A 23,518-nucleotide genomic window follows, 5' to 3' on the forward strand; every position below is an offset into this window, starting at 1 on the left:
TGGTGGTGTGTCTGCAGACACAAAGATCTGGGCCCAGGGCCCAGGAAGTGACTGGCTCAGCCTGGAGTCTCCCCCAGCACTAGAAGCAGAGCTGCCAAGGGCTGCCGCTATGGAGAACATGGGATTTGAGGAAGGCAGGAGTCCTTTCCCTCATACTTTGTGAGTAGGCAGATGTGCCAGGAGAGATGGAGTAAGATAAGGAATGTGCGTTTAGCTTTAATGTCTATTAAATAGGTTGGGAAAAACAGGCCAAGTGTAGGGACCTGACTCCTGCAAAGGGCCTACCACAGCCCTCTGCACTCAAGCAGCAGCCCCATCCAGACCAGGAGCGTTCTGTTCTCCTGGCAGACAGGGCTGACAGGTGTAGGATGGCGTCTGTTTCCTTTGGAGTGTGGGCTGGTCAGAGGAGAAACAGCAACTTCCTGCTCCTTCTCACTGTGTCGTTGGTTCACCGTAGACCACGTCCTGCATTCCCTCTGATTCTCTCATGGGGAGAGCCCTGGACCTTCTGGTGGTGTCCCAGCTGGGTGGGTTCAAGGCTGCCACCCCGCTTGGGGCAGCTGGCCTGCAGGGAAGGGCCAGACGGCACCTCTCAGTGGAGACTGAATCTTCCTTCCTTCAGGAGGCTGCCTCCACGGAAGACCTGGGGTCCTTCCTGTGCTCAGCGCTGGCTGGCTGTCCTGTTCATGCAGTGGAAGACATTACAGAAGAATTCATACCAGAAGAACATGAAGCCCGTGGAGAGGGCAGCCTTCAGCAAGCTGGGGGACAGGCCCTTGAAGAAGCCCAGGGCGCCTTCCTTTTGCAGCACCTGCTTGGCACAGTCCATGAGGCCCTTGTATCTCCGCACCTGCGGAGAGGAAAGGGATGAAAATATGGATGCCCGCTCTGCTCCCATTAACACAGCCCCTGGCACATCACAGCTCTGAAGAAGTACTTGCTGGACAAAGAAATGAATGCAAAATAGCAAATTATTTTATTTTTTTGTTGAGGCAGAGTCTCACTCTGTTGCCCAGGCTGGAATGCAGTGGCACAATCTTGGCTCATTGCAGCCTCTGCCTCCCAGGTTCAAGTGATTCTCCTGCCTCAGCCTCCTGAGTAGCTGGGATTACAGGCACACACCACCACGCCCGGCTAATTTTTTGTATTTTTAGTAGAGATGCAGTTTCGCCATGTTGGCCAGGCTGGTCTTGAACTCCTGACCTTAGGTGATCCACCCGCTTCAGCCTCCCAGTGTGCTGGGATTACAGGCATGGACAACCATGCCCAGCTCAAAATAGCAAATAAATTAATCTCATTCTTTCTACTGCAATTGGGTTAAGACTGAACAGATGACAGGCCTAGAAATCAGCAGCTGGACAGAGCTCCTTCCTGCCCAGGAAGAACGGCTGCCTGTGGCTCCAAAGGATCCAGCAATGGCTCCAGAACCTCTTCCCAGAGGCGTCTCTGACCCTTCATCGCACCCCACCTGATCCCCCTTGGGCAGCCCTCAGTAGCTCTCAGCCAGGCCTTCCTGCCTCCAGCCTCACCCTCTCCAGCTGACCTCACACACTACTGCCAGACGTTCATCCCCAGGCACAGCCCTCCTCAGGCCTGGCTTCCCTCCAAAAGCTGCAGTAACTCCCAGTGACGACATCATGAGAAATCAAGTCCAAACCCCAGGATCTGCCGTTCAAGGCACTGCACCATTTGGCCTTGATTTTCCTCCCTGATCTGACCTCCACTGGTCCTCCCACGTGCCCTTCCCACCTCCGGCCAAACTGGATTACACTAGTCTTTGTTAGCAGTAAGGCCTCCCTCTGTCATCCTGGGCTCTCACCATCGCTCCCTGTCCAAATTCAAACTGTCCCTTCATGCTGGGTGCAGTGGTGCCTGCCTGCAATCCCAGCTACTTGGGAGGCTGAGAGTGGGAGGATCGCTTGAGCCCAGGATTTCGAGACCAGCCCAGGCAACAGAGCGATACCCCATTTAAAAAAAGAAACAAAAAAAGAAAACAAACTCTCCCTTCAGGACAAGCCGGTAAGTGGAAAAGGGAGGTTACAAACCTTGTATACAGTGTATCCCTATTTTTGTTAAAATGTACACGTGTATTTATGAAAAGAAATAAAACTACACTGAAAGGTTCCATGTGGTTATCTGTGGTAGTGAAATTACAAGGGATTTTGGTCTTTTTTTTTTTTTTGAGACAGAGTCCCACTCTGTCGCCCAAGATGGTGTGCAGTGGTGTGATCGTAGCTCACTGCAGCCTCGAACTCCTGGGCTCAAGCAATTCTCCTGCCTCAGCCTCTCCAGTAGCTGGAACTACAAGCACACACCACCATGCCCGGCTAATTTTTTAATTTTTATTTTGTAGAGACAGGGTTTTGCTATGTTGACCAGGCTGGTTTCAAGCTCCTGGCCTCAACTGATTTTCCCATTCTGGCCTCCAAAAGTGTTGGGATCACAGGCGTGATCCACTGCAGCTGGCTTGGTCTTTCTTTTTGTCTATCTAAATTTTCTAAAGTTTCCTACAGAGAAAATGCATTATAACTATAAACCCAGCTCTTTTTCTTCCCCCAAGGAAGGAATGCTCTCTCCCTATCTTGCCTCCCATTCCATGCCATCCCTCTCCTCTGACATTGTCAGGCATATTTTTTCACGCCTCCACATCTCAGGTTCCCAGGATACAGAGGGGAAAGGCCTGGAATTGCCCATCCTTAGCCTACCCCTAACCCTACCCACTGACCAAAAGAAAAGGAGTATGTAAAAATCTGAACAACTGAGGAGTGACTACTAAGACTACAACATGACCTAGCATGGGGCTTCTGAATGGCCAACTCTCCTAGTGCACATAAAATACAACTTAGGCCCGGGTGTGGCGGCTCATGCCTGTAATCCCAGCACTTTGGGGGGCTGAGGCAGATGGATCAACTGAGGTCAGGAGTTCGAGACCACCTTGGCCAATGTGGTGAAACCCTGTCTCTTCTAAAAATACAAAAATTAGGACATGGTGGCGGGCGCCTGTAATCCCAGCTGCTCAGAGGCTAAGGCAGGAGAATCACTTGAACCAGGGAGGCGGAGGCTACAGTGAGCCGAGATCACGCCACTGCACTCCAGCCTGGGCAAAAGAGCGAGACTCCGTCTCAAAAAATATATATATATATGGCTGGGCACAGTGGCTCATGCCTGTAATGTCAGCACTTTGGGAGGCCGAGGCAGGTGGATCACCTGAGGTCAGGAGTTCGAGACCAGCCTGGCTAACATGGTGAAACCCTGTCTCTACTAAAAATACAAAAAATTAGCTGGGCGTGGTGGCACGCGCCTATAATCCCAGCTACTTGGGAGGCTGAGGTAGGAGAATCGCTTGAACCTGGGAGGCAGAGGTTGCAGTGAGCCGAGATCACGCCATTGTACTCCAGGCTGGGCAACAAGAGCAAAACTCCATTTCAAAACAAAAACAACAAAAACAAAACAAAAACATACATATATATATAACTTAGTTGCTCAAATTCACTCCATTCCAGAACAACTATAGCAAAACCCCTTTTCTGTGTTCTTTAATATCTGGGGACCTTCCTTGCTCTGTTGCCCAGGCTAGAGTGCAGTGGTGGGATTGTGGCTCACTGTAACATCCACCTCCCAGGTTCAAGCGATTCTCCTGTTTCAGCCTCCCGAGTAGCTGGGACTACAGGCGCCCACCACCATGCCCAGCTAATTTTTATATTTTTAGTAGAAATGGGGTTTCACCATGTTGATCAGGCTGGTCTGGAACTCCTGACCTCAGGTGATCCACTTGCCTCGGCCTCCCAAAATGTTGGGATTACAGGCGTGAGCCACCATGCCCACACCCAGCTTCTGGACATGTTTTTTTTTTTTGAGATGGAGTCTCGCTCTGTTGCCTAGGCTGGAGTGCAGTGGCGCAATCTCAGCTCACTGCAAGCTCTGCCTCCTGGGTTCACGCCATTCTCCTGCCTCAGCCTCCCGAGTAGCTGGGACTACAGGTGCCCGCCACCACGCCTGGCTAATTTTTTTGTATTTTTTTTTTTGTTAGTAGAGACGGGCTTTCACTGTGTTAGCCAGGATGGTCTCGATCTCCTGACCTCGTGATCCGTCCGCCTTGGCCTCCCAAAGTGCTGGGATTACAGGTATGAGCCACCACGCCCGGCCAGGACATGTTTTAAGAGCAGAAACTGTGCTAGGTGCAGTGGCTCACACCTGTAATCCCAGCACTTTGGGAGGTGGAGTCAGGAGTGTTCAAGACCAGCCTGGGAAACAGAGTGAGACCCTGCCTCTATTTTAAAGAAAAAAAAAAAAAGAGTAGACACTGTATGTCTTTGGCCCAGATCCTTCCACAGTGCTCAGGACCCAGGGTTTGCATGCAGCTTTCCCACATGCTTGGGGATCTCAAGGGATGGACTGGAGGTGAAGGGACCATGGCCAGGGGTGATGTTGCCCAATGGGTAGGAGGTGACTACTGGTTCCCTCATGTGCCCAGTGATGGCAAGGGTCAGAGCTGTCTGCCCGGGAGTGAACGGCTCACCTGGCCAAAGGCAGCTCTGGCGTGCTCGAACCCTCCAACCTGTAGCCGCTTCTTGAAGAGGTCCAGCGGATATGTGAGGGTCTTGCTGATGACACCAGCTCCACTGCCACAAAGCAGGTTTTGGAGGTTCTCTGAACCAGAGAAGTGGGATTGGGAGAACGGATGAGAGAAACGCAGTCTATGGGTGACAACTTAAAAGGTGTCAGGGCTAATCCTCCACCACAAACCAAACCCCACAAACGCACTTCTATCTGACCTCCACTGGTCCTCCCATTCCAAAAGGGAATGTAATCTAGGGGGAGAAGAGCCAGACACAGCCACTTCTGGCAGAGTAATCCGGGCTGGAGGGGCTGGAGGCCGCAGTCCCCCAGCTGGAGGCAACATGGGCCTCAAGCTCTGCAGCATGACTCAGTTCAGGGCTGGAGAGGGACCAGGATGCCCCACCCCTCCCCAGCCTCCCCCTGCCTGGAAAGAGCAACCGAAGAACCTCAACCAAAAAACAAGCAACTTGCAATTTGGACTTCTGACAAAAATGAAAACCATGACCAATCACTGGAAGTCAATTTCAGTAATGCCAGTGATGGGTGTGGCAGGAGCTGGAAGAAATCAAGTCCTCTCCAAGCAGCTGCAGTTGTTTTGTTTGCCACATTACAGAGCCAGGTACAGAGACCCGCGGTCTTCGATTCGGACAGGAGAACTTTAGCTCCTTCGTGATTTGGAAGGGGGCGTTCTGGCGGCTGGGGTGGGAGGGTTTCCTCTCGTGTGAGGGCTGCCTCACCATTTTTCTTTCCTTCGGCTGGTATGGCCCACTTGTACAGGTGCTTCAAGGAGCTGTAACAGGAGAACTGCAGCCCGGCGTAGGGGAAGATGGCAATCAAGGTGGGGGCCAAGCCTTTGTAGAAAACCTGGGGGCCTTCGCTCCTATACATGGTCCCCACGGCATGGCACAGCGTATTATAGACCTGGACACACACACGCACTTTGAATGAGCTCAGTGAAGTGGTTTTAGCCCTGGAACAGCCCATCATAGCTCTGTCCCCTCGCCTAAAATACCAGCTACCAGGAGCCAGACTCCTCCTACCAGGAAGACGGTGAAGGGAAATGCTGGACAGAGATTCGAAGGATGGCATTTTCCAGAAACTCCCCCTTCTACACATGTATACCACTGTTATATCCACAGGTGTGCACAAAAGTGTGTGTCGAAGAGTCACTGCAGCGTCCTGGGGAAGAGCTAAAGATGCAATGTCCATCTGTGAGTGATGGTTACATGAATTATGGGACACCAGCTCACAAGAACCTAGTGCAGCTGTTAAAACAGGAAGGTGCGGCCGGGCGCGGTGGCTCACGCCTGTAATCCCAGCACTTTGGGGAGGCTGAGGCAGGCAGATCACTTGAGGACAGGAGTTTGAGACCAGCCTGGCCATCATGGTGAAAGCCCATCTCTACTAAAAATACAAAAATTAGCTGGGGGTGGTGGCTCATGCCTGTAATCCCAGCTTCTTGGGAGGCTGAGGCACAAGAATTGCTTGAACCTGGGAGGCGGAGGTTGCAGTGAGCTGAGATTGTACCACGGCACTCCAACCTGGGTGACAGGCGGAGACTCTGTCTCAAAAACAAAAATAAATAAATAAATAAATAATAAAGTAGAGAGGAGGTCTTGCTATGTTGCCCAAACTGGTCTCGAACTCCTGACCTCAGGTGATCCTTCCTCCTTGGCCTCCCAAAGTGCTGGGATTACAGGTGTGAGCCACTGCACCCGGCCAAGCATGTTACTTAGAATTATGGAAGGAAATAATCAAAGAAACAACTATAAGTATTAAAAGTAGTCGCCTCTGGGGATCGGAATCAGGGAGCGGCTGGTATTTTTTTAAATTATAATTCATGAAGAACTGTCTTTGTAACCTTGATACATCTTATACGTTGTAAAATTTTTTATCGTTCAAGATCAGGTTTACAATATGGTTGTGACTAGTCTTAAGGCAGGTGGAGAGTCTTGTAGGTTTTAACCAGGTCTCTTCCCCTCACTTTCATGACCAGATATTCTCTGATCATTCTAGAATCAAAAATCCAACATGTCAATAGTTTAAGCTAGAGGTAATATGCTACTATCTTTTTTTTTTTTTTTTTTTTTGAGACAAAGTCTTGCTATGTTGCCTAGGCTGGAGTGCAGTGGCACAATCTTGGCTCACTGCAGCCCCCACCTCCCAGGTTCAAGCGATTGTTGTGCCTCAGCCCCCCGAGTAGCTGTGATTATAGGCACCTGACACCACGCCCAACTAATTTTTGTATTTTTAGTAGAGACGGGGTTTCATCATGTTGGCCAGGCTGGTTTTGAACTCTTGACTTAGGTGATCTGCCTGCCTCACCTCCCAGAGTGTTGGTATTACAGGTGTAAGCCACCACACCTGGCCTAAAAAAAAAAAAATTATTTATTTATTTATTTTTTTATTTTTATTTTTTTTAGACGGAGTCTTGCTCTGTCGCCCAGGCTGGAGTGCAGTGGCGCGATCTTGGGTCACTGCAAACTCCGCCTCCCGGGTTCACACCATTCTCCTGCCTCAGCCTCCCGAGTGGCTGGGAGTACAGGCACCCGCCACCACGCCCGGCTAATTTTTTTTTGTATTTTTAGTAGAGACGGGGTTTCACCATGTTAGCCAGGATGATCTCGATCTCCTGACCTCGTGATCCGCCCGCCTCGGCCTCCCAAAGTGCTGGGATTACAGGCGTGAGCCACCGCGCCCAGCCCAATTCTTCGTGAAATCCTGTCTCTACGAAAAATATAAAAATTAGCCGGACATGGTGGCACGTGCCTGTGATCCCAGCTACTCAGGAGGCTGAGACAGGAGAATCACTTGAACCCAGGAGGCAGAGGTTACGGTGAGCTGAGATCGCGCCACTGCACTCCAGCCTGCGCAACAAAGTGAGACTGTCTCAAAAAACCAACCAACCAAACAAACAAAAAAACAAAGACACTCTCATAATAATCCAGCAATAAGTTCTCAAGTCCCACTTGCCCAGATGCAGTCCTTGATCCAGCCCACTGCTGGGTAATTATTTGTTCTGTTTCATACCGGTAGGTTCTGTCTTCCAGGGAGGCTGTGAGCTCCTTTGAGGCAGGGAAATAGAGCATCACGCACGGTGCTGCCCACAGTCATGGGTTTTACAAACTGACTGCCAGACAAACTGAAAACCCGAAACTCTCCCAGCTTTGCTTTCTGCAAGGATAAGAACTCAACCTCTGCCAAGTGCGGTGGCTCATGCCTGTAATCCCAGCATTTTGGGAGGCCAAGGCGGGCAGACGGCTTGAGCTCAAGAGTTCGAGACCAGCCTGGGCAACATGATGAAACCCCGTCTCTAAAAAAATACAAAACTTAAGCCAGGTGTAGTCTCAGCTACTGGGGAGGCTGAGGCAGAAGGATCACTTGATCCCAGGAGGTCGAGGCTTCAGTGAGCAGTGATCGTGCCACTGCACTGCAGCCTAGGCAACAAAACAAGACACTGTCTCAAAAAATATATATATAGGCCAGGTGCGGTGGCTCATGCCTGTAATCCTAGCACTATGGGAGGCTGAGGCGGGTGGATCACCTCAGGTCAGGAGTTCAAGACCAGCCTGCTAACATGGCGAAACTCCGTCTCTACTAAAAGTACAAAAAATAGCTGGGCGTGATGGCAGGCACCTGTAATCCCAGCTACTGGGAGGCGGAGGCAGGAGAACTGCTTGAACCTAGGAGGCAGAGGTTGCAGTGAGCCGAGATCTGGCCATTGCACTCCAGCCTGGGCAATAAGAGTGAGACTCCGTCTCTCAAAAAAAATAAAAATAAAAATTATATATTAAAAAAAAGTTTATGAAATAAAAGAAAAAAATAGACTGCACCACTGCACTCCAGCCTGGCAACAGAGCGAGACTCCATCTCAAACAAAACAAAACAAAAATAAATAAATAAATAAATAAATAAATAAATACAAAATAAAGAATGCTACCCCTGGGACAACACCTTCCTTATTTGGGCTCCCCTGGTCTGGTCCCTGGCCACTCACCTTGGGCTCGCCCTGAGCTGCAAAGCGGGTGCGCAGAACATCCACAGGGTGCACAGTGAGGGTGGCCATACAGGCAGCCAGGCCACCACACACAAAGTGCACTGAGAATTCCCGGGCATCATACACGCTGCCTCTGTGGACCAGCTCCGTCAGCATTTCAAACGACAAGAACTGCAAGAGTAAGTGAAGAAGTCACTGAGAGCCCAAAGGATGAGGGCGAGGACCAAATACTCCCCAAATACATCACCCGTGACCCGGCTGGGGCCCAGGTGGAGGGGCGAGGAAAAGGTCAGGAAATATTCTTCTTGAGCAGTGACAGCATATGATAAATGTAACATTCTATGCAAAACTCAGATGCCATTTGATACTTGAGTAGAGTCAGACACTCAAAGGGTTAAGAAGATATATGGGGGTCAGGTGCAGTGGCTCACGCCTGTAATCCCAGCACTTTGGGAGGCCAAGGCGGGCAGATCACGAGGTCAGAAGTTCGAGACCAGCCGGGTCAACATAGTGAAACCCTGTCTTTACTAAAAATACAAAAGTTAGTCAGGGATGGTGGCGGGCACCTGTAGTCCCAGGTACTCAGGGGGCTGAGGCAGGAGAATCACTTGAACCCGGGAGGCGGAGGCTGCACTGAGTCGAGATCATGCCACTGCGCTCCAGCCCGGGCGACAGAGCAAGACTCAGTCTCAAAAAAAAGACTGGGTGCAGTGGCCCATGCCTGTAATCCCAGCACTTTGGAAGGCCGAGGTGGGCAGATCATGAGGTCACGAGTTGGAGACCAGCCTGGCCAATATGGTGGAACCCTGTCTCTACTAAAAATACAAAAATTAGCCAGGCGTGGTGGCATGGGCCTGTAACCCCAGCTACTTGGGAGGCTGAGGCAGAAGAATCACTTGAACCTAGGAGGTGGAGGGTGCAGTAAGCTGAGATCGCGCCACTGCACTCCAGCCTGGGCGACAGAGTGAGACTCCGTCTCAAGAAAAAATAAAAAAGATACATGAGAACAATGTACATCAGAAAATGTCACTGGCTAACTTCGTTTTCTGAGAACTGGGAAAGACAGCCATGCTCTGATTCCTGCAGGGACCACTTCAGTGCAGCTGGTGGCGGCACTGTTCAAGAATCATTCTTTTCTGGGGCAGATTCTTTCGGGAGCATGTTCCACAGGGTGACCCCCTTACATTCAGATCTTTCTTTCTTTTTTTGTTTTTGTTTTTATTTTTAGAGACAAGAGTGTCTCTCTGTAACCCAGGCTGGAGTACAGTGGCACGAACACGGCTCACTGCAGCCTCAACCTCCTGGGCTCCAGTGATCCTCCCACCTCAGCCCCTCAAGTAGCTGGGACTACGGGCGCATGCCACCATGTCCAGCTAATTTGGGTATTTTTTGTAGAACCAGGGTTTCACTATGTTGCCAAGGCTGGTCTCAAACTCCTGAGCTCAAGCAATCTGCCCGCCTTGGGCTCCCAAAATGCTGGGATTACACACATGAGCCACCGAGCTTGGCCCTGTTTTGCTTTTTGAGGCAAGGTCGTGCTCAGTTGCCCAGGCTGGAGTGCAGTGGCTCGATCATAGTTCACAACAGCCTTGGCTTCTCTAGCTCAAATTATTCTCCTGCCTCTGGAACAGCTGGGACTACAGGTATGTACCACCATATCTGGCTAATTTTTTTTTTTTTTTTTTTTAGTAGAGAGGAGGTCTCCCTATGTTGCCCAGGCTGGTCTCAAACTCCTGAGCTCAAGCCATTCTCCCACCTCAGCCTCCCAAATTGATGGGATTACAGGTGTGGGCCACTATACCAGGGCTATGCTCAGATCTTGCTTCAGCCAACTGAAGATGGCCTGGCTTCTTTGCTTTTTTTGAGACAGGGTCTGGCTGTGTCGCCCAGGCTGAAGTGCAGTGGCATGATCGTGGCTCACTGCAGCCTCCGCCTCCCGGGCTCAGATGCTGGGATTACAGGTGTGAGCCACTGAGTCCGGCCCACGCCTGGCTTTTTGAGACTATCCTGTTGCTGTATTTCTTCGTCATGCTGCAATATCTGTTTGCAGACAAGTGCAGAGACAGGATCGCAGCACATGCCCAGCCAGTAAGCACCTGACTTGGGCGGTCACTGTGATGTCACAGGAAGAGTAGGCAGGGACATCTCTGGCACTAGCTGCCTAGGTGGGGGTCGTGGCTCTGCCATTTTCTAGCCAGTGACTTTGGTGGGGTTAATTATGTAAGCTCTGTCCATCTCAGTCTTCTCATGCGTGACATGGAAGGGACAACAGCCCCTACCTTAAGGACTGCTGTGACAGAGTGTATGTGAAGTGCTTCCAACAGGGGCCTGGCCCGTGGTTTGCACTGTACAGGGCTGGTTCTTAACACATCTACTGCATAAAATCACATGCTGTGCACTATGACTATATTAGTGCTCCACTGAATGAAGCGTGAGTTCTAACCCTAGCCCCGCCATGTGCAGGCTGTGTGGCCTCGGACAGCTGACTTCTCCTCCCTGAGAGCCACGTGACACCTACCCCGCCCTCCTCGTGACCGTGCGGTGAAGTTCAGATGAACCACATATGTGAAGGTGGTATTTCAAAAATTGAAATGCATTAGTGCTGTCCTTCGCCAAGCCTCACAGAAGGCATGACATCAAATCAGTCTCCAAGATGCAACACCTAAGTCACACAGGATAGATGCGGGGACATGGCGGAGGGGAATGCCTACGGTACTGCTGGTCAGGAAGGCTCCCGGGTGAGGCAGATGGGAAGCGTGGGGCCTGCCTCTTCCGTCCTGCCCTGCGCGGCATTCCTGCTTGCCTCACCCTCCCTCTGCTCCTCCATTGAGCAACATGACCCTAGAGGCCTGGCCAGGTCCCCTGCCACCTACTTGGACAGCTCCATAGCCTATGGAGAGAATCTGAGCTGGGATGTGTCCTTTCCAGAAAGCTGTTGGCCCCTCCTCCTGCAGAATCTGCCTAGAGGCCTGGAGGATGCCATGGTACTTTGCGTTGGGGTCACTGCGAGACAGGCGCTCATGCTGAAGCTAGGAATCAAAATAAAAAAGGTCAGGACAGCGGGGTGGGCTGGAATGTGAAGGGGAACTTTCAGAAAAGGCAAGCCCTTCATCTGGATAGAATTCCAAGTTTTAGGAACTGCTTTTGCAAGAAAGACTGAACTTGTCCTGCAGTCCATTGCATGGAAAAAGGGGAAGAGTACCTGGAAACGGATCTTGATGACGTCGAAGGGACTGATCAGCGCCCGAGTGACAAGTCCAGACACAGACCCAGCCACTGCCACCTGGAACTTGGTGTTATTCCTGCCATCTGGTTTGGGGTCATAGCCAACCATCCCTGCCTCTGGCCCACACAATGTCCATCAGTATCAAGCTAAATGCAAGAGATACGGAATAAACACGAGGCAAGGTTCTCATGGTCTCTGCCTCAGAGCAGCCCTCCCCGACTAGACTGTCTAAAATAGCACTCACTTTTGGACTGGGCGCAGCGGCTCATGCCTGTATCCCAGCACTTTGGGAGGCCGAGGTGGGCGGATTGCTTGAGCTCAGGAGTTCAAGACCAGCCTGGGCAACACTGCAAAACCCCAACTCTACAAAAAATACAAAAATTTAAAAATAAAATAAAATAGCACTTGTTTTATTCCTCTTTACAGTACTTATTACTATGGCATATTTGTTTACTTTTTTACAGACAGGGTCTCACTCTGTTGCCCAGGCTGGAATGCAGTGGTGCCATCATAACTCACTGTAGCCTTGAACTCCTGGGCTCAAGTGATTCTCTTGCCTCAGCTCCCAATTAGCTGGCACTTACAGGTGCAGGCCTGGCTAAGTTTTTTTATTTTTGTAGCGATAAGGTCTCAATGTTGCCCTGGCTGGTCTCGAACTCCTGGCCTCAAGTGATTCTCTTGCCTCAGCCTCCTGAATTGTTGAGATTACATGCATGAGCTGCAGCGCCCGGCACGCCATGGATTATTTATACAATACATTTGTTTCTTGTCTCTCTTTCTGACTAGAATGTAAGCCCGTGGAAACACGGCCTTGGTCTCATTTGTTCACTCGTAACTTTTCGGTTCCTGGAATAGAGCCCATCATGGTAAGTGCTTAATAATATTTGAGAATTGAATGAACAGGCTTGATAGGCAATTGTTGGTCCCAGCGATCAACTGGTTTTCCAAGACATCTGGCAACTTTATAGCAAACTCCTGCTCACTGAGTGAGCCCACTCAAGTGTAACGCTGAGGGACTGAAGGACGTGCAGGGCTAGAGAAGAGGGATTGGATTCTTTAACAATCCCCCACTGTCCAAAGGAAGAGCCCTGAGGCCCTGAGCCCCTTCACCTTTCCCTTTCCCCTCCTGCACACACCTCAGGCCGCCCCAGCACAGTGGGGCCATGCTACGCTAGCAAATGATGCTCCTGGCCACGCGCGGTGGCTCATGCCTGTAATCCCAGCACTTTGGGAGGCCGAGGCGGGTGGATCGCCTGAGGTCAGGAGTTCAAGACCAGCCTGGCCAACATGGTGAAACCCCGCCTCTACTAAAAATACAAAACTTATCTGGGTGTGGTGGCGGGCGTCTGTAATCCCAGTTACTTGGGAGGCTGAGGAGGGAAAATCACATGAGCCTGGGAGGCGGAGGTTGCAGTGAGCCGAAATCGCGCCATTGCACTCCAGCCTGGGCGACAGAGTGAGACTCCGTCTCAAAAACAAAAAAACAAAACAAAACAAAAAGAAAATGACGCTCCTGGGCTCCCCTGACTCAGACCTACTGACCTCTTCAGCCTCACTCTGGACCATTCTTCCCCTTCCCTCATTTTACCAGAGTGGTCTGACTGCTTCTGCCCAGTTCCTGGAAAACTTGGCGAGCACTCCTATCTATTGCCTTGCTTCTACTCCTCCAGTTTCTTACGTCTGAAATGCATCCCCACTCTCAGCCCCTACTCACTTTTTCAAGGCTAGCTCCTCTCATCCACCAGAGCTCAGCTAAAAAGCATCCCTTCCAGGAGATGTAGTTTTTTCCTTTTTTGTAAAAACAGAAAACAAAAACAAAAAAACAGTAATACCTACATACGCTCTGTAGAGTTGTACAAAGCATAGAAAGAAGTCTGTAACCACACACACATCAACAGGTAGTTGGTAATTGATCACTGGGAGAAGGGCTGGGAAGGGAAGAAGGAAGGTAGACCTGTCAATAATTCTATACTGTTTGAATGTGTTATGGCAAAAAAAAAAAAAAAAAAAAAAAAATCCCTAAAACTACACTTCAGAATTACCCTAGTTCTTGAATACTTGTAGTAGTGGGGGTGGGGGTGGGGGAGGAGGGGAGATACTGCCTACAGGATGGCAGCCTCCACCCCAGACATCAATTCCTTTTCTCCTCTCACCCACCCTGGAACTCCCCCCCAGGCGCCCATGAGAAAGTTTAAACACGCGGCAAGCGACTGAGAGGCAAAACCTCTCCAGGGTTACCCAGGGACCGCTCAGGTCACACTGAGCAGCGTCAGTTTCCCGCCCATCTGGGCAAGAAGGAGGAGCAAGCCCGAGTGGCAGGTGTCCTGGATCGCTGTCAGGAGGAGACCGGAGCATAGCAAGCTCTTCCCGGTGTTCGGGTGCCCATGTGCCCAAGGGCTCAGCTGAGCAGCTCTGCAGAGGTCCCCGTGTGGGTACCTAGGTGTCCACGTGTGCCTCGGGATGTGTTTTTTCTCCTTGAATCCGAGGGGACGCCCTGGAGCGCAGGTGCTCAAGGGCGTGCGCGGGGCTCTGCCGCCGGTGTCCCTGGAGATGCTTCTCCGGTCAGGTGTGACACGTGTGTACACAGTCCCCGCCCCCTCGTGAGCGCCCGGGTGCGTGTGCTTCCTCCCGACCACCCTGAGGAGCGAGGGTGCAGGTCCCCGAGAGGACAGTGAGAAGGACGGAGGTAGAGGTTACTCACACGGATCGGCGGGTGCGGCCCGGCTCCGCGCGCTCTGCTCTCTCTAGCTCCTCGCGCAGTCTTAACAGCAAAACTCTACTGAGCTCGGGCGAAACTGGCGGGCTCCTGGGCCAATCACCGTGCAGCTCCCCGCCAGACGCTGGACCAATGGTTGTGCGCTTGAGGTCTGGCGCCCGCCTCCCGCAAAGTATCACTGGGTAATGTAGTCCTTCGCGACAAAGGGCAGGTCCGCTCGACGGCGCACAGCCTCCTGGGAGATGTAGTCCGGCTGCTCGCGGGCGCGCGAGGGCGACCGACGCGTTAGAAGGAGGTGGCTTGCGAAGCCGGGCTGCGACCTTAGGGGTCGCCATGCTCTGGCGTGTGGCTCGAAAGTCAGCCTGCAGGCAGGGTCCAAGGTTTGGGCGCGGTGAACTTGACCTGCTTTCCTCAAACTCTGTTAATGCCAGAACCCGGATAATCTCAACTTCGTAAAGATGGCAGGAAGCCTAGCAAAAACCTGGAGGACGTCGGAGAGAGAATAGATGAAAACAGTCCCCTCGGGGACAGGGAGGGCAAAAACACTAGTGTCCCCCCCCACCCCGCGTTTTAGTATTTCTCATTATAAAAGTAATATTAAAAGTATATAGACAGAGAATGTAGAAACGAAGGAGGAAATGACTCATCCTACCGCCCGCACACAACTAGCGTCACGGTTTTGCGCGACATATTGCCTCCTGACTTTTTAATTGCATTTTTATATTAGTGTTATCATTTTGACGCACAATTTTAAGACATTTTTATTGTAGAAAATTTCAAGATACACAGAAGTGGAATAACCCGATGAAGCCGCGTACAGTCGCTCTCCGACCTCAGCAGTTACGCGCCTCATGGGGCAATCTTGTTTCCTCTATTTCTGCACCTACTTCGCACCCGCTGCCCAGCGTTATTTTGAAGTAAATACCATCATGTGTTTTCACCAGTAAATATTTCAATATGTGTCTTTAAAGGACAAGCATTCCCTTTTTAATACGTATACGTTATGCTTCATACACACACAAAACTGTCACTCCGATCCAAAAAAAAACTTTTTAAATATCAAATACGAATTAGTGTTTACACTTCGCTGAATGAAAGAAATGTCCTTTTTTTTTTTTTTTTTTTTTTTTTTTTTTTTTTTTTTTTGAGACAGAGTTTTGCTCTTGTCGCCCAGGCTGGAGTGCAATGGCGCTATCTCAGCTCACTGCAACCTTTGCCTCTGGGATTCACACGATTCTCCTGCCTCAGCCTCCCGAGTAACTGGGATTACACGCGTGCACCACTAGGCCCAGCTAATTTCTTGTATCTTTAGTAGAGATGGGGTTTCGCCATGTTGGTCAGTCTGGTCTCAAACATTTTTTTTTTGAGGCAAGAGTCTCACTCTGTCACCCAAGCTGGAGTGCAGTGGCACGATCTCGGCTCACTGCAACCTCCACCTCCCAGGTTCAAGTGATTCTCTTCCTTCAGCCTCCTGAGTAGCTGGGACTACAGGCGTGCACCACCATACCCAGCTAATGTTTGTAGTTTTAGTAGAGATGGGGTTTCATCATGTTGGCCAGACTAGTTTTGAACTCCTGATCTCAAGTGATCCACCCTGCTCGGCCTCCCAAAGTTCTGGGATTACAGGCATGAGCCACCGTGCCTGGCTGAAATGTCCTTCTTAAAACAAGTTGTTTGCTTTTCTTTTTTTTTTTTTTTTTTTTTTGAGACGGAGTCTCGCTCTGTTCCCCAGGCTGGAGTGCAGTCACTGCAAGCTCCGCCTCCCGGGTTCACGCCATTCTCCTGCCTCAGCCTCTCCGAGTAGCTGGGACTACAGGCATCCGCCACCACACTCGGCTAATTTTTTGTATTTTTAGTAGAGATGGGGTTTCACTGTGGTCTCGATCTCCTGACCTCGTGATCTGCCCGCCTCGGCCTCCCAAAGTGCTGGGATTATAAACGTCAGCCACCATACCCAGCCACAAGTTTTTCTAAGTGACAGAGCTCAGAAAACAAACAAACAAAAATGTTTGTCTGAATTGAGATCTTGGTTGGGTGCAGTGGCTCACACCTGTAATCCCAGCACTGGGATGCTGAGGTGGGTGGATTGCTTGAGGTCAGGAGTTCAAGACCAGCCTGACCAACATGTGAAACCGCGTCTCTACTAAAAATACAAAAATTAGCCAGGCATGGTGGTAGGCGCTTGTAATTCCAGCTACTTGGGAGGCTGAGGCAGGAGGATCACTTGAACCTGGGAGGGAGAGGTTACAGTGAGCCAAGATCGTGCCATTGCACTCCAGCCTGGACAACTGAGTGAGACTCTGCCTCAAAGAAAAGAAAAAAGAGTTGAGATCTGAACTGAACATTGCAACTGGAAGTCCTTTAAAAAATCTATCGTTTTTCTCCACTTTACTTTTTTTTTACTTGAAATTTGTTTTCTTTCATTTCCTTTCATTTTCCTTTCTTTGTTTTATTTTATTATATATATTTTTAAGAAACTAGATGGAGCCAGGCTGGGGGTGCACACCTGTATTCCCACTATTAGGGAGACTGAGGCAGGAGGATCCCTTGAGCCCAGAAGTTCAAAGCTGTATTGCGCAAAAATAGTGCCTGTGAATAGCCACTGTGCTCCAGCCTGGGAAACATAGCAAGACTCCATCTCTACAAAAACTAAATAATAAATTTTTAAAAAGAAAGAAATTAAGTGGTTTATGCTGTGGCATTTTCCCTACTCTGGATTTTGCTGATAGCATCCCCATGGAGTTGTTTCCACATCTTCCTGTGTCCCTTGTGTTTTTTGTTTGTTTGTTGTTGTTGTTGTTGTTTTTGAGACAAAGTCTCACTCGGTTGTCCAGGCTGGAGTGCAATGGTGCAATCTCGGCTCACTGCAACCTGTGCCTCCTGGGTTCAAGGGATTCTCCAGCCTCAGCCTCCCAAGTAGCTGGGATTACAGGCACCCGCCATCATGTCCAGCTAATTTTTGTATTTTTGGTAGAGACGAGGTTTCACCATGTTGGCCAGGCTGGTCTCGAACTCCTGACCTCAGCTGATCTGCCTGCTTCAGCCTCCCAAAGTGCTAGGATTACAGGCATGAGCCACCACGCCTGGCCTTAATTTTTGGTAGAGACAGGATCTCCCTATGCACTCAGGCTGGTCTTAAACTCCTGGGTCTCCCAAAGTCCTGGGATTACAGGTGTAAGCCACCATGCCTGGCCTTTACCAAAGAAATCTTTGCCTAGTCAAAGGTCATAAAGATTTTCTCCTACGTTTTCTAATAGAAATTTCATAGTTTTAGGTTTTACATCTAGGTCTCTGATCCATTTTTAGTTATTTTTTGTTTGGTATGAGATATTGAAGGTTTTTTTTTTTCTTGTATTTGGATATTTAATTGTCGTAGTACATGGAACTCTGTTTTTGTTGAAAAGTCTATTCTTTCTCCACTAAATTGCTCTGTTCATGTTTGTTGAAAATCAGTTAATGTGCACACAAAATGATGACCTTTTTTTTTTTTCACTCAATGCAAGTAATGATAAGCATTGTCCACACAGGAAAAAGATAGTTAAAGATATTGCCAGGCACGGTGGCTGACGCCTGTAATACCAGCACTTTGGGAGGCTGAGGTGAGTGGGTCACCTGAGGTCAGAAGTTCAAGACCAACCTGGCCAACATGGCGAAACCCCATCTCTACTAAAAGTACAAAAATTAGCTGGGCGTGGTGGCAGGTGTCTGTAACCCCAGCTACTCAGGAGGCTGAAGCAGGAGAATCTCTTGAACCCAGGAGGCGGAGGTTGCAGTGAGCTGAGATCACACCACTGCACTCCAGCCTGGGTGACAAGAGTGAGACTCCATCTCAAAAAAAAAAAAAAAAATGTTAAGGTGGGCTTGGTGCAGTGACTCATGCCTGTATCCCAGCACTTTGGGTGGCTGAGGCAGGTGGATCACTTGAAGTGAGGAGTTCGAGACCAGCCTGGCCAACATGGTGAAACCCCATCTCTACTAAAAATACAAAAATTATCTGGGCGTGGTGGTGGGCACCTGTAATCCCAGCTACTCAGGAGGCTGAGGCAGGAGAATCACTTGAACCTGGGAGGAGGAGGTTGCAGTGAGCCGAGATCACTCCACTCCAGCCTGGACAACAGAGCAAGACTCCATCTCAAAAATAAACAAAAATACATAAATAAATAAAAATAAAGATGTTAAGTTGGCCCATAATGGGCAGAACCTAAAAAAGAAATTTGACTTCCTGTTCTAGTCGAAAGTGTCCCTCACTGTGGCCTTCCGGGCTGCACAGTCCTCCCTCACTCCCTCTGTCTCCTTGCTTAGGGATTACCTTATTTCCCCATGCAAGTGCAGCCTTCATGTTTTATCTCTGTTGTCCAGGTTAGTTTGTGAACTGATTGCTAACCTCTTTCCAGATTATTTCTTTGGCTAAGGAGATCTTTGGCCCTACTTTGTTTTCCTGAACTAGAGCAAACCCACATTTTAGAATGGGCCTCTTCAAAGGCCAATCAGCAGATAAGCCAGGAAGGACCTTTGACTACAGGCTAATTGTAGGGTGACTTAGACCCAGGGCACCACAGATGGTCAGAACTGGAAAGATTCATGGAGGCCATTTCATCTGACCGGGGCCCAGAAGGACTAGGAGATGTGCCTGCAGTCCCTCAAGGTCAGGTGGCAAATTGGTGGCTGGGATGAGATGAGATTGGAGGTAGATGCTAGTTTTCCTGGGCTGACCCAGATTGTAGTTTTTATATATTTCAAATTTGGCCATTTCATTTTAAGTTAAATATGTTTAGTAAATATGAAAAGAGAAACCAGAAAGTAATGGTTCCCGTCAGCTTGGGGAAGTGAATCCTTCTGTGACCTCACCAACACTTACCCTAAAGAGGCCTATAAAAAGCTCCTTTGGACTTCCCCCGCCTCCTCGGAAGGAGTAAATATCTCCTTGGCCTTGACCAAATAGAGTTGGTATTTAGCAGCTGCTTGAGCTGATGCTTCTGAGGCAAATGAGTCTCTTAACATCTAACTGAGTTGGTCAGCTCTCTGTAAGAGGCCTGAAAGTCAGAAGGCAACTTGCTGTGTGTCTCTGGCAAGTAACTTTCCTTCTCTGGGCTGCAGTTCCTTCATCTGCACAGATGGAGTTGGACTACAGGGTAGGTCAAGCCTTGCTGCCTCTGCACCTCCACAGTTCTAAAATATAATCTGCATTTTTTTTTTTTTTTTTTTTTTTTGAGACGGAGTTTCGCTCTTTCGCCCAGGCTGGAATGCAATGGCGCAATCTCGGCTCGCTGCAACCTCCGCCTCCCAGGTTCAAACAATTCTCCTGCCTCAGCCTCCCGAGTAGCTGGGATTACAGGCGCGTGCCACCGTGCCTGGCTCGTTTTTGTATTTTTGGTAGACACGGGGTTTCACCATGTTGGCCAGGCTGGTCTGGAACTCCTGACCTCACGTGATCTGCCCATCTTGGCCTCCCAAAGTGCTGGGATTACAGGCATGAACCACTGCACCCAGCCATAATCTGCATTTTTAGTAAACATCCCAAGTGGTTCTCAGTTTCAGCTGATACAAGAATCACTGTATGCTTGTTTTATTTTTTTGTTTGTTTTTTATTTTTTGTTTGAGATGGGGTCCCACTCTGTTGCGCAGGCTGCAGTGCAGTGGCTCGATCTCGGCTCACTGTAAGCTCCACCTCCTAGGCTCAAGCAGTCCCACCTCAGCCTCTTGGGTAGCTGGGACCACAGGTGTATGCCACAATGCCCAGCTAATTTTCTGTATTTTTGTAGAGATGGCGTTTTGCCATGTTGCCCGGGCTAGTCTTAAAACTCGTGGGCTCAAGCAATCTGTTTGGGTCAGCCTCCCAAAGTGTTGAGATTACAGGCGTGAGCCACCGTGCCTGGCCAGATGCTTATTTTAAAATGCGGATTACCTCCTACCTAGGGACACTTATCCTGATCAAGCAGGTCTGGGGTGGGGCCTAGGGATAAGCATTTTGGTTAGTGGCCCACACTTTCAGGGACCAGACTGAACTGGAGATATCTTAGCTGATGATCCCAGGATACCCTTGCTTCTTTCTACCTTCTTTTCAGTCAGGATAAGATGAAGGGCCTCTTTTTTCTTTTCTTCTTTTTTTTTTTTTGAGACGGAGTCTCATTCTGTCACTCTGTCGCCCAGCCTGGAGTGCAGTGGCTGCGATCTCGGCTCACTGCAAGCTCCGCCTCCCGGGTTCATGCCATTCTCCTCCCTCAGTCTCCCGAGTAGCTAGGACTACAGGCGCCTGCCACCACGCCCAGCTAATTTTTTGTATCTTTAGTAGAGACGGGGTTTCACCGTGTTAGCCAGGATAGTCTGGATCTCCTGACCTCATGATCCACCTGCCTCAGCCTCCCAAAGTGCTGGGATTACAGGCGTGAGCCACTGCGCCCAGTCTTTTTTTTTTTTTTTTTTTTTTTTAATGGAGATGGAGTCTCACTATGTTGTCCAGGCTGGTCTCGAGCTCCTGGCCTTAAGTAATCACCTCGCTTCAGCCTCCCAAACTGCTGGGATCAAGGGTTTGAGCCACCATATGCCTGGACTTAAAAAAAAAAACAAAAAAAAACTCATCTAATATTGAGGGCCTGTTTTGGCCAGACACTGTTTTAGATGTTGGAGACTCAGCAGTGAACCAATCAGAATTCTTGCCCTCTTGGATCTGACTTTCTTTCACTCAGCAATATGCAGCTAAGGTTTTTCCACAATTTCTCCTGGCCTGATAGTGTGTTTCTTTTTGGTGCTGAATAACATTTCATTGTGCAGATCCAGCACACAGTTTGCTTATCCATTCACCTATTAAAGGATATCCTAGCTGGGCGCAGTGGCTGATGCCTGTAATCCCAGCACTTTGGGAGGCCGAGGCGGGCAGATCATGAGGTTAGGAGTTCGAGACCAGCCTGGCCAACATAGTGAAACCCCTGTCTCTACTAAAAATACAAAAAATTAGCTGGACATGGTGGTGGGTGCCTGTAATCCCAGCTACTCAGGAGGCTAAGGCAAGAGAATTGCTTGAACCTGGGAGGCGGAGGTTGCAGTGAGCCAAGATCATGCCATTGTACTCCAGCACAGGTGACAGTGCGAGACTCCGTCTCAAAAAAAAACAAAAAAACAGGACATCTTAGTTGCTTCCAAGCTTTAGCATTTATGAATAAAGTTGCCATAAGCCTTCATGTGCAGGTTTTTGTATGGATATAAATCTCCATCATTTTATTTTATTTTATTTATTTTTAAATGAGACAGGGTGTGCCCAGGCTGGTCTTGAACTCCTGACCTCAAGCAATCCACCCACCTTGGCCTTCCAAAGTGCTGAGATTACAGGCGTGAGCCACCATGGCCGGCCTCCATTTTATTTTTTAAAACTTAGTAGAGCTAAAGGGCTGAGGAAATAATGAGAAGCCAACCACTGCTGGAGGATTCCAGAGGAAGTTCTGATAGGCTGCAAGCTCCAAAGATGGGGCACCTCGGCAACAGTTCCTTTTTTTTTGTTCTTTCAGATTTACTCAGCAAATGACTCAAACACCAGTAAACTAAAATAAAATAAAAAAAAAGAAAGAAAGAAAGAGAGGATTCACTGTCCAGTAACTTTCAATAGCTGATTTCTTATGCATTTTGACTTTCTTCTGTCGCTCTTCTCAGGGGAGTCAAACATCACGAGGCTACAGGGCGCCGGGTGCGGTGGCTCACGTCTGTAATGCCAGCACTTCAGGAGGCCGAGGCAGGCGGATCATCTGATGTCAGGAGTTTGAGACCAGCCTGGCCAACGTGGTGAAACCCTGTCTCTACTAATAATAAAAAACTAGCTGGGTAAGGTGGCTCACGCCTGTAATCCCAGCACTTTGGGAGGCCGAGGCAGGCGGATCACTTGAGGTTAGGAGTTTGAAACCAGCCTTGCCAACATGGTGAAACCCCGTCTCTACTAAAACTATAAAAATTATCTGGGCGTGGTGGCACCTGCCTGTAATCCCAGCTACTCTGGAGGCTGAGGCAGGAGAATGGCTTGAATCCGGGAGGCGGAGATTGCTGTGAGCTGAGATCGCGCCATTGCACTCCAGCCTGGGCAACAAGAGCAAAACTCTGTCTCAAAAAAAAAAAAAAAAAAAAAAAAAAAGAAAGAAAAGAAAAAAAAAAAAGAGGCTACAGGAAATGTCAATACCAGGCCAGAGAAGAAGGGTTCCCAAGTTTGCTGGAGGGTCTCAAGGCTTCCAGCTTTGTGGTTTTCAGCGTTTGGCTCTCTCTGACCAGATCATCAACTGTTGTGGGTGACCATGCCTCCTCACTCATCACCTGTTTCTGAGCTTCTGTGAGAAAGAATTTTCTGGCTGGGTGCAGTGGCTCACACCTGTAATCATAACACTTTGGGAGGCCGAGGCGGGTGGATCACCTGAGGTCAGGAGTTCAAGACCAGCCTGGCCAACATGGTGAAACCCTGTCTCTACTAAAAATACAACAAAAATTAGCCAGCTGTGGTGGAGGGCGCCTGTAATCTCAGCACTTTGGGAGGCCGAGGTGGGTGGATCACCTGAGGTCAGGAGTTCAAGACCAGCCTGGCCAACATGGTGAAACCCCTTCTCTACTAAAAATACAACAAAAATTAGCCAGGCGTGGTGGTGCGTGCCTATAATCCCAGCTACTTGGGAGGCTGAGGCAGGAGAATCGCTTGAACCCGGGAGGCGGAGGTTGCAGTGAGCCGAGATCACGCCACTGCACTTGAGCCTGGGCAACAAGAGCGAAACTCCATCTCAAAAAAAAAAAAAAAAAAAAGGAATTTTTGCTGTGTCTGTGGGAAGCCCATCTTCACCCTGCCTGCCATCAAATGCACACAGAGAACAGAGTGCAGCCCTGTCGCGAAGGTAGAGGTGTCTGTGTGTGGACAGGTTGACATGTCCCACATCAACCGCAAACCCTGTCTTCTTTTCTTTTCTTTTCTTTTCTTTTATTTTTTGAGACAGAGTCTCGCTCTGTAGCCCAGGCTGGAGTGCAGTGGCAGTGATTTTGGCTCACTGCAACCTCT

The 23,518-nt window shown here is 49.5% G+C and overlaps 1 protein-coding gene across 6 annotated transcripts; it reads right to left on the reverse strand.

Annotated features, from left to right (window-relative positions):
* Positions 1-191: 191 nt before the first annotated feature.
* Positions 192-14,980, reverse strand: SLC25A19 (solute carrier family 25 member 19). 6 transcript variants are annotated; one of them, XM_054456353.2, is made up of 8 exons: positions 14,485-14,980; positions 13,620-13,711; positions 11,760-11,929; positions 11,431-11,586; positions 8,558-8,728; positions 5,298-5,481; positions 4,520-4,650; positions 192-850 (listed from the first exon to the last, which is right to left on the reverse strand). In XM_054456353.2, the coding sequence occupies exons 3-8, from the start codon at positions 11,889-11,891 to the stop codon at positions 662-664; spliced, it is 963 nt and encodes a 320-aa protein (XP_054312328.1). In that variant the 5' UTR covers positions 11,892-11,929; positions 13,620-13,711; positions 14,485-14,980; the 3' UTR covers positions 192-661. The 6 variants fall into 6 exon arrangements, with proteins under 6 accessions (XP_054312328.1, XP_054312326.1, XP_054312329.1 ...); XM_054456351.2 differs by having other exon boundaries at positions 13,616-13,711; positions 14,485-14,579; XM_054456354.2 differs by having other exon boundaries at positions 13,498-13,711; positions 14,485-14,579.
* Between the last annotated feature and the right edge of the window lie 8,538 nt (positions 14,981-23,518).

The sequence above is a fragment of the Pongo pygmaeus genome, chromosome 19 (genome assembly GCF_028885625.2).
Source record: "Pongo pygmaeus isolate AG05252 chromosome 19, NHGRI_mPonPyg2-v2.0_pri, whole genome shotgun sequence".
Lineage (NCBI taxonomy): Eukaryota > Metazoa > Chordata > Mammalia > Primates > Hominidae > Pongo > Pongo pygmaeus.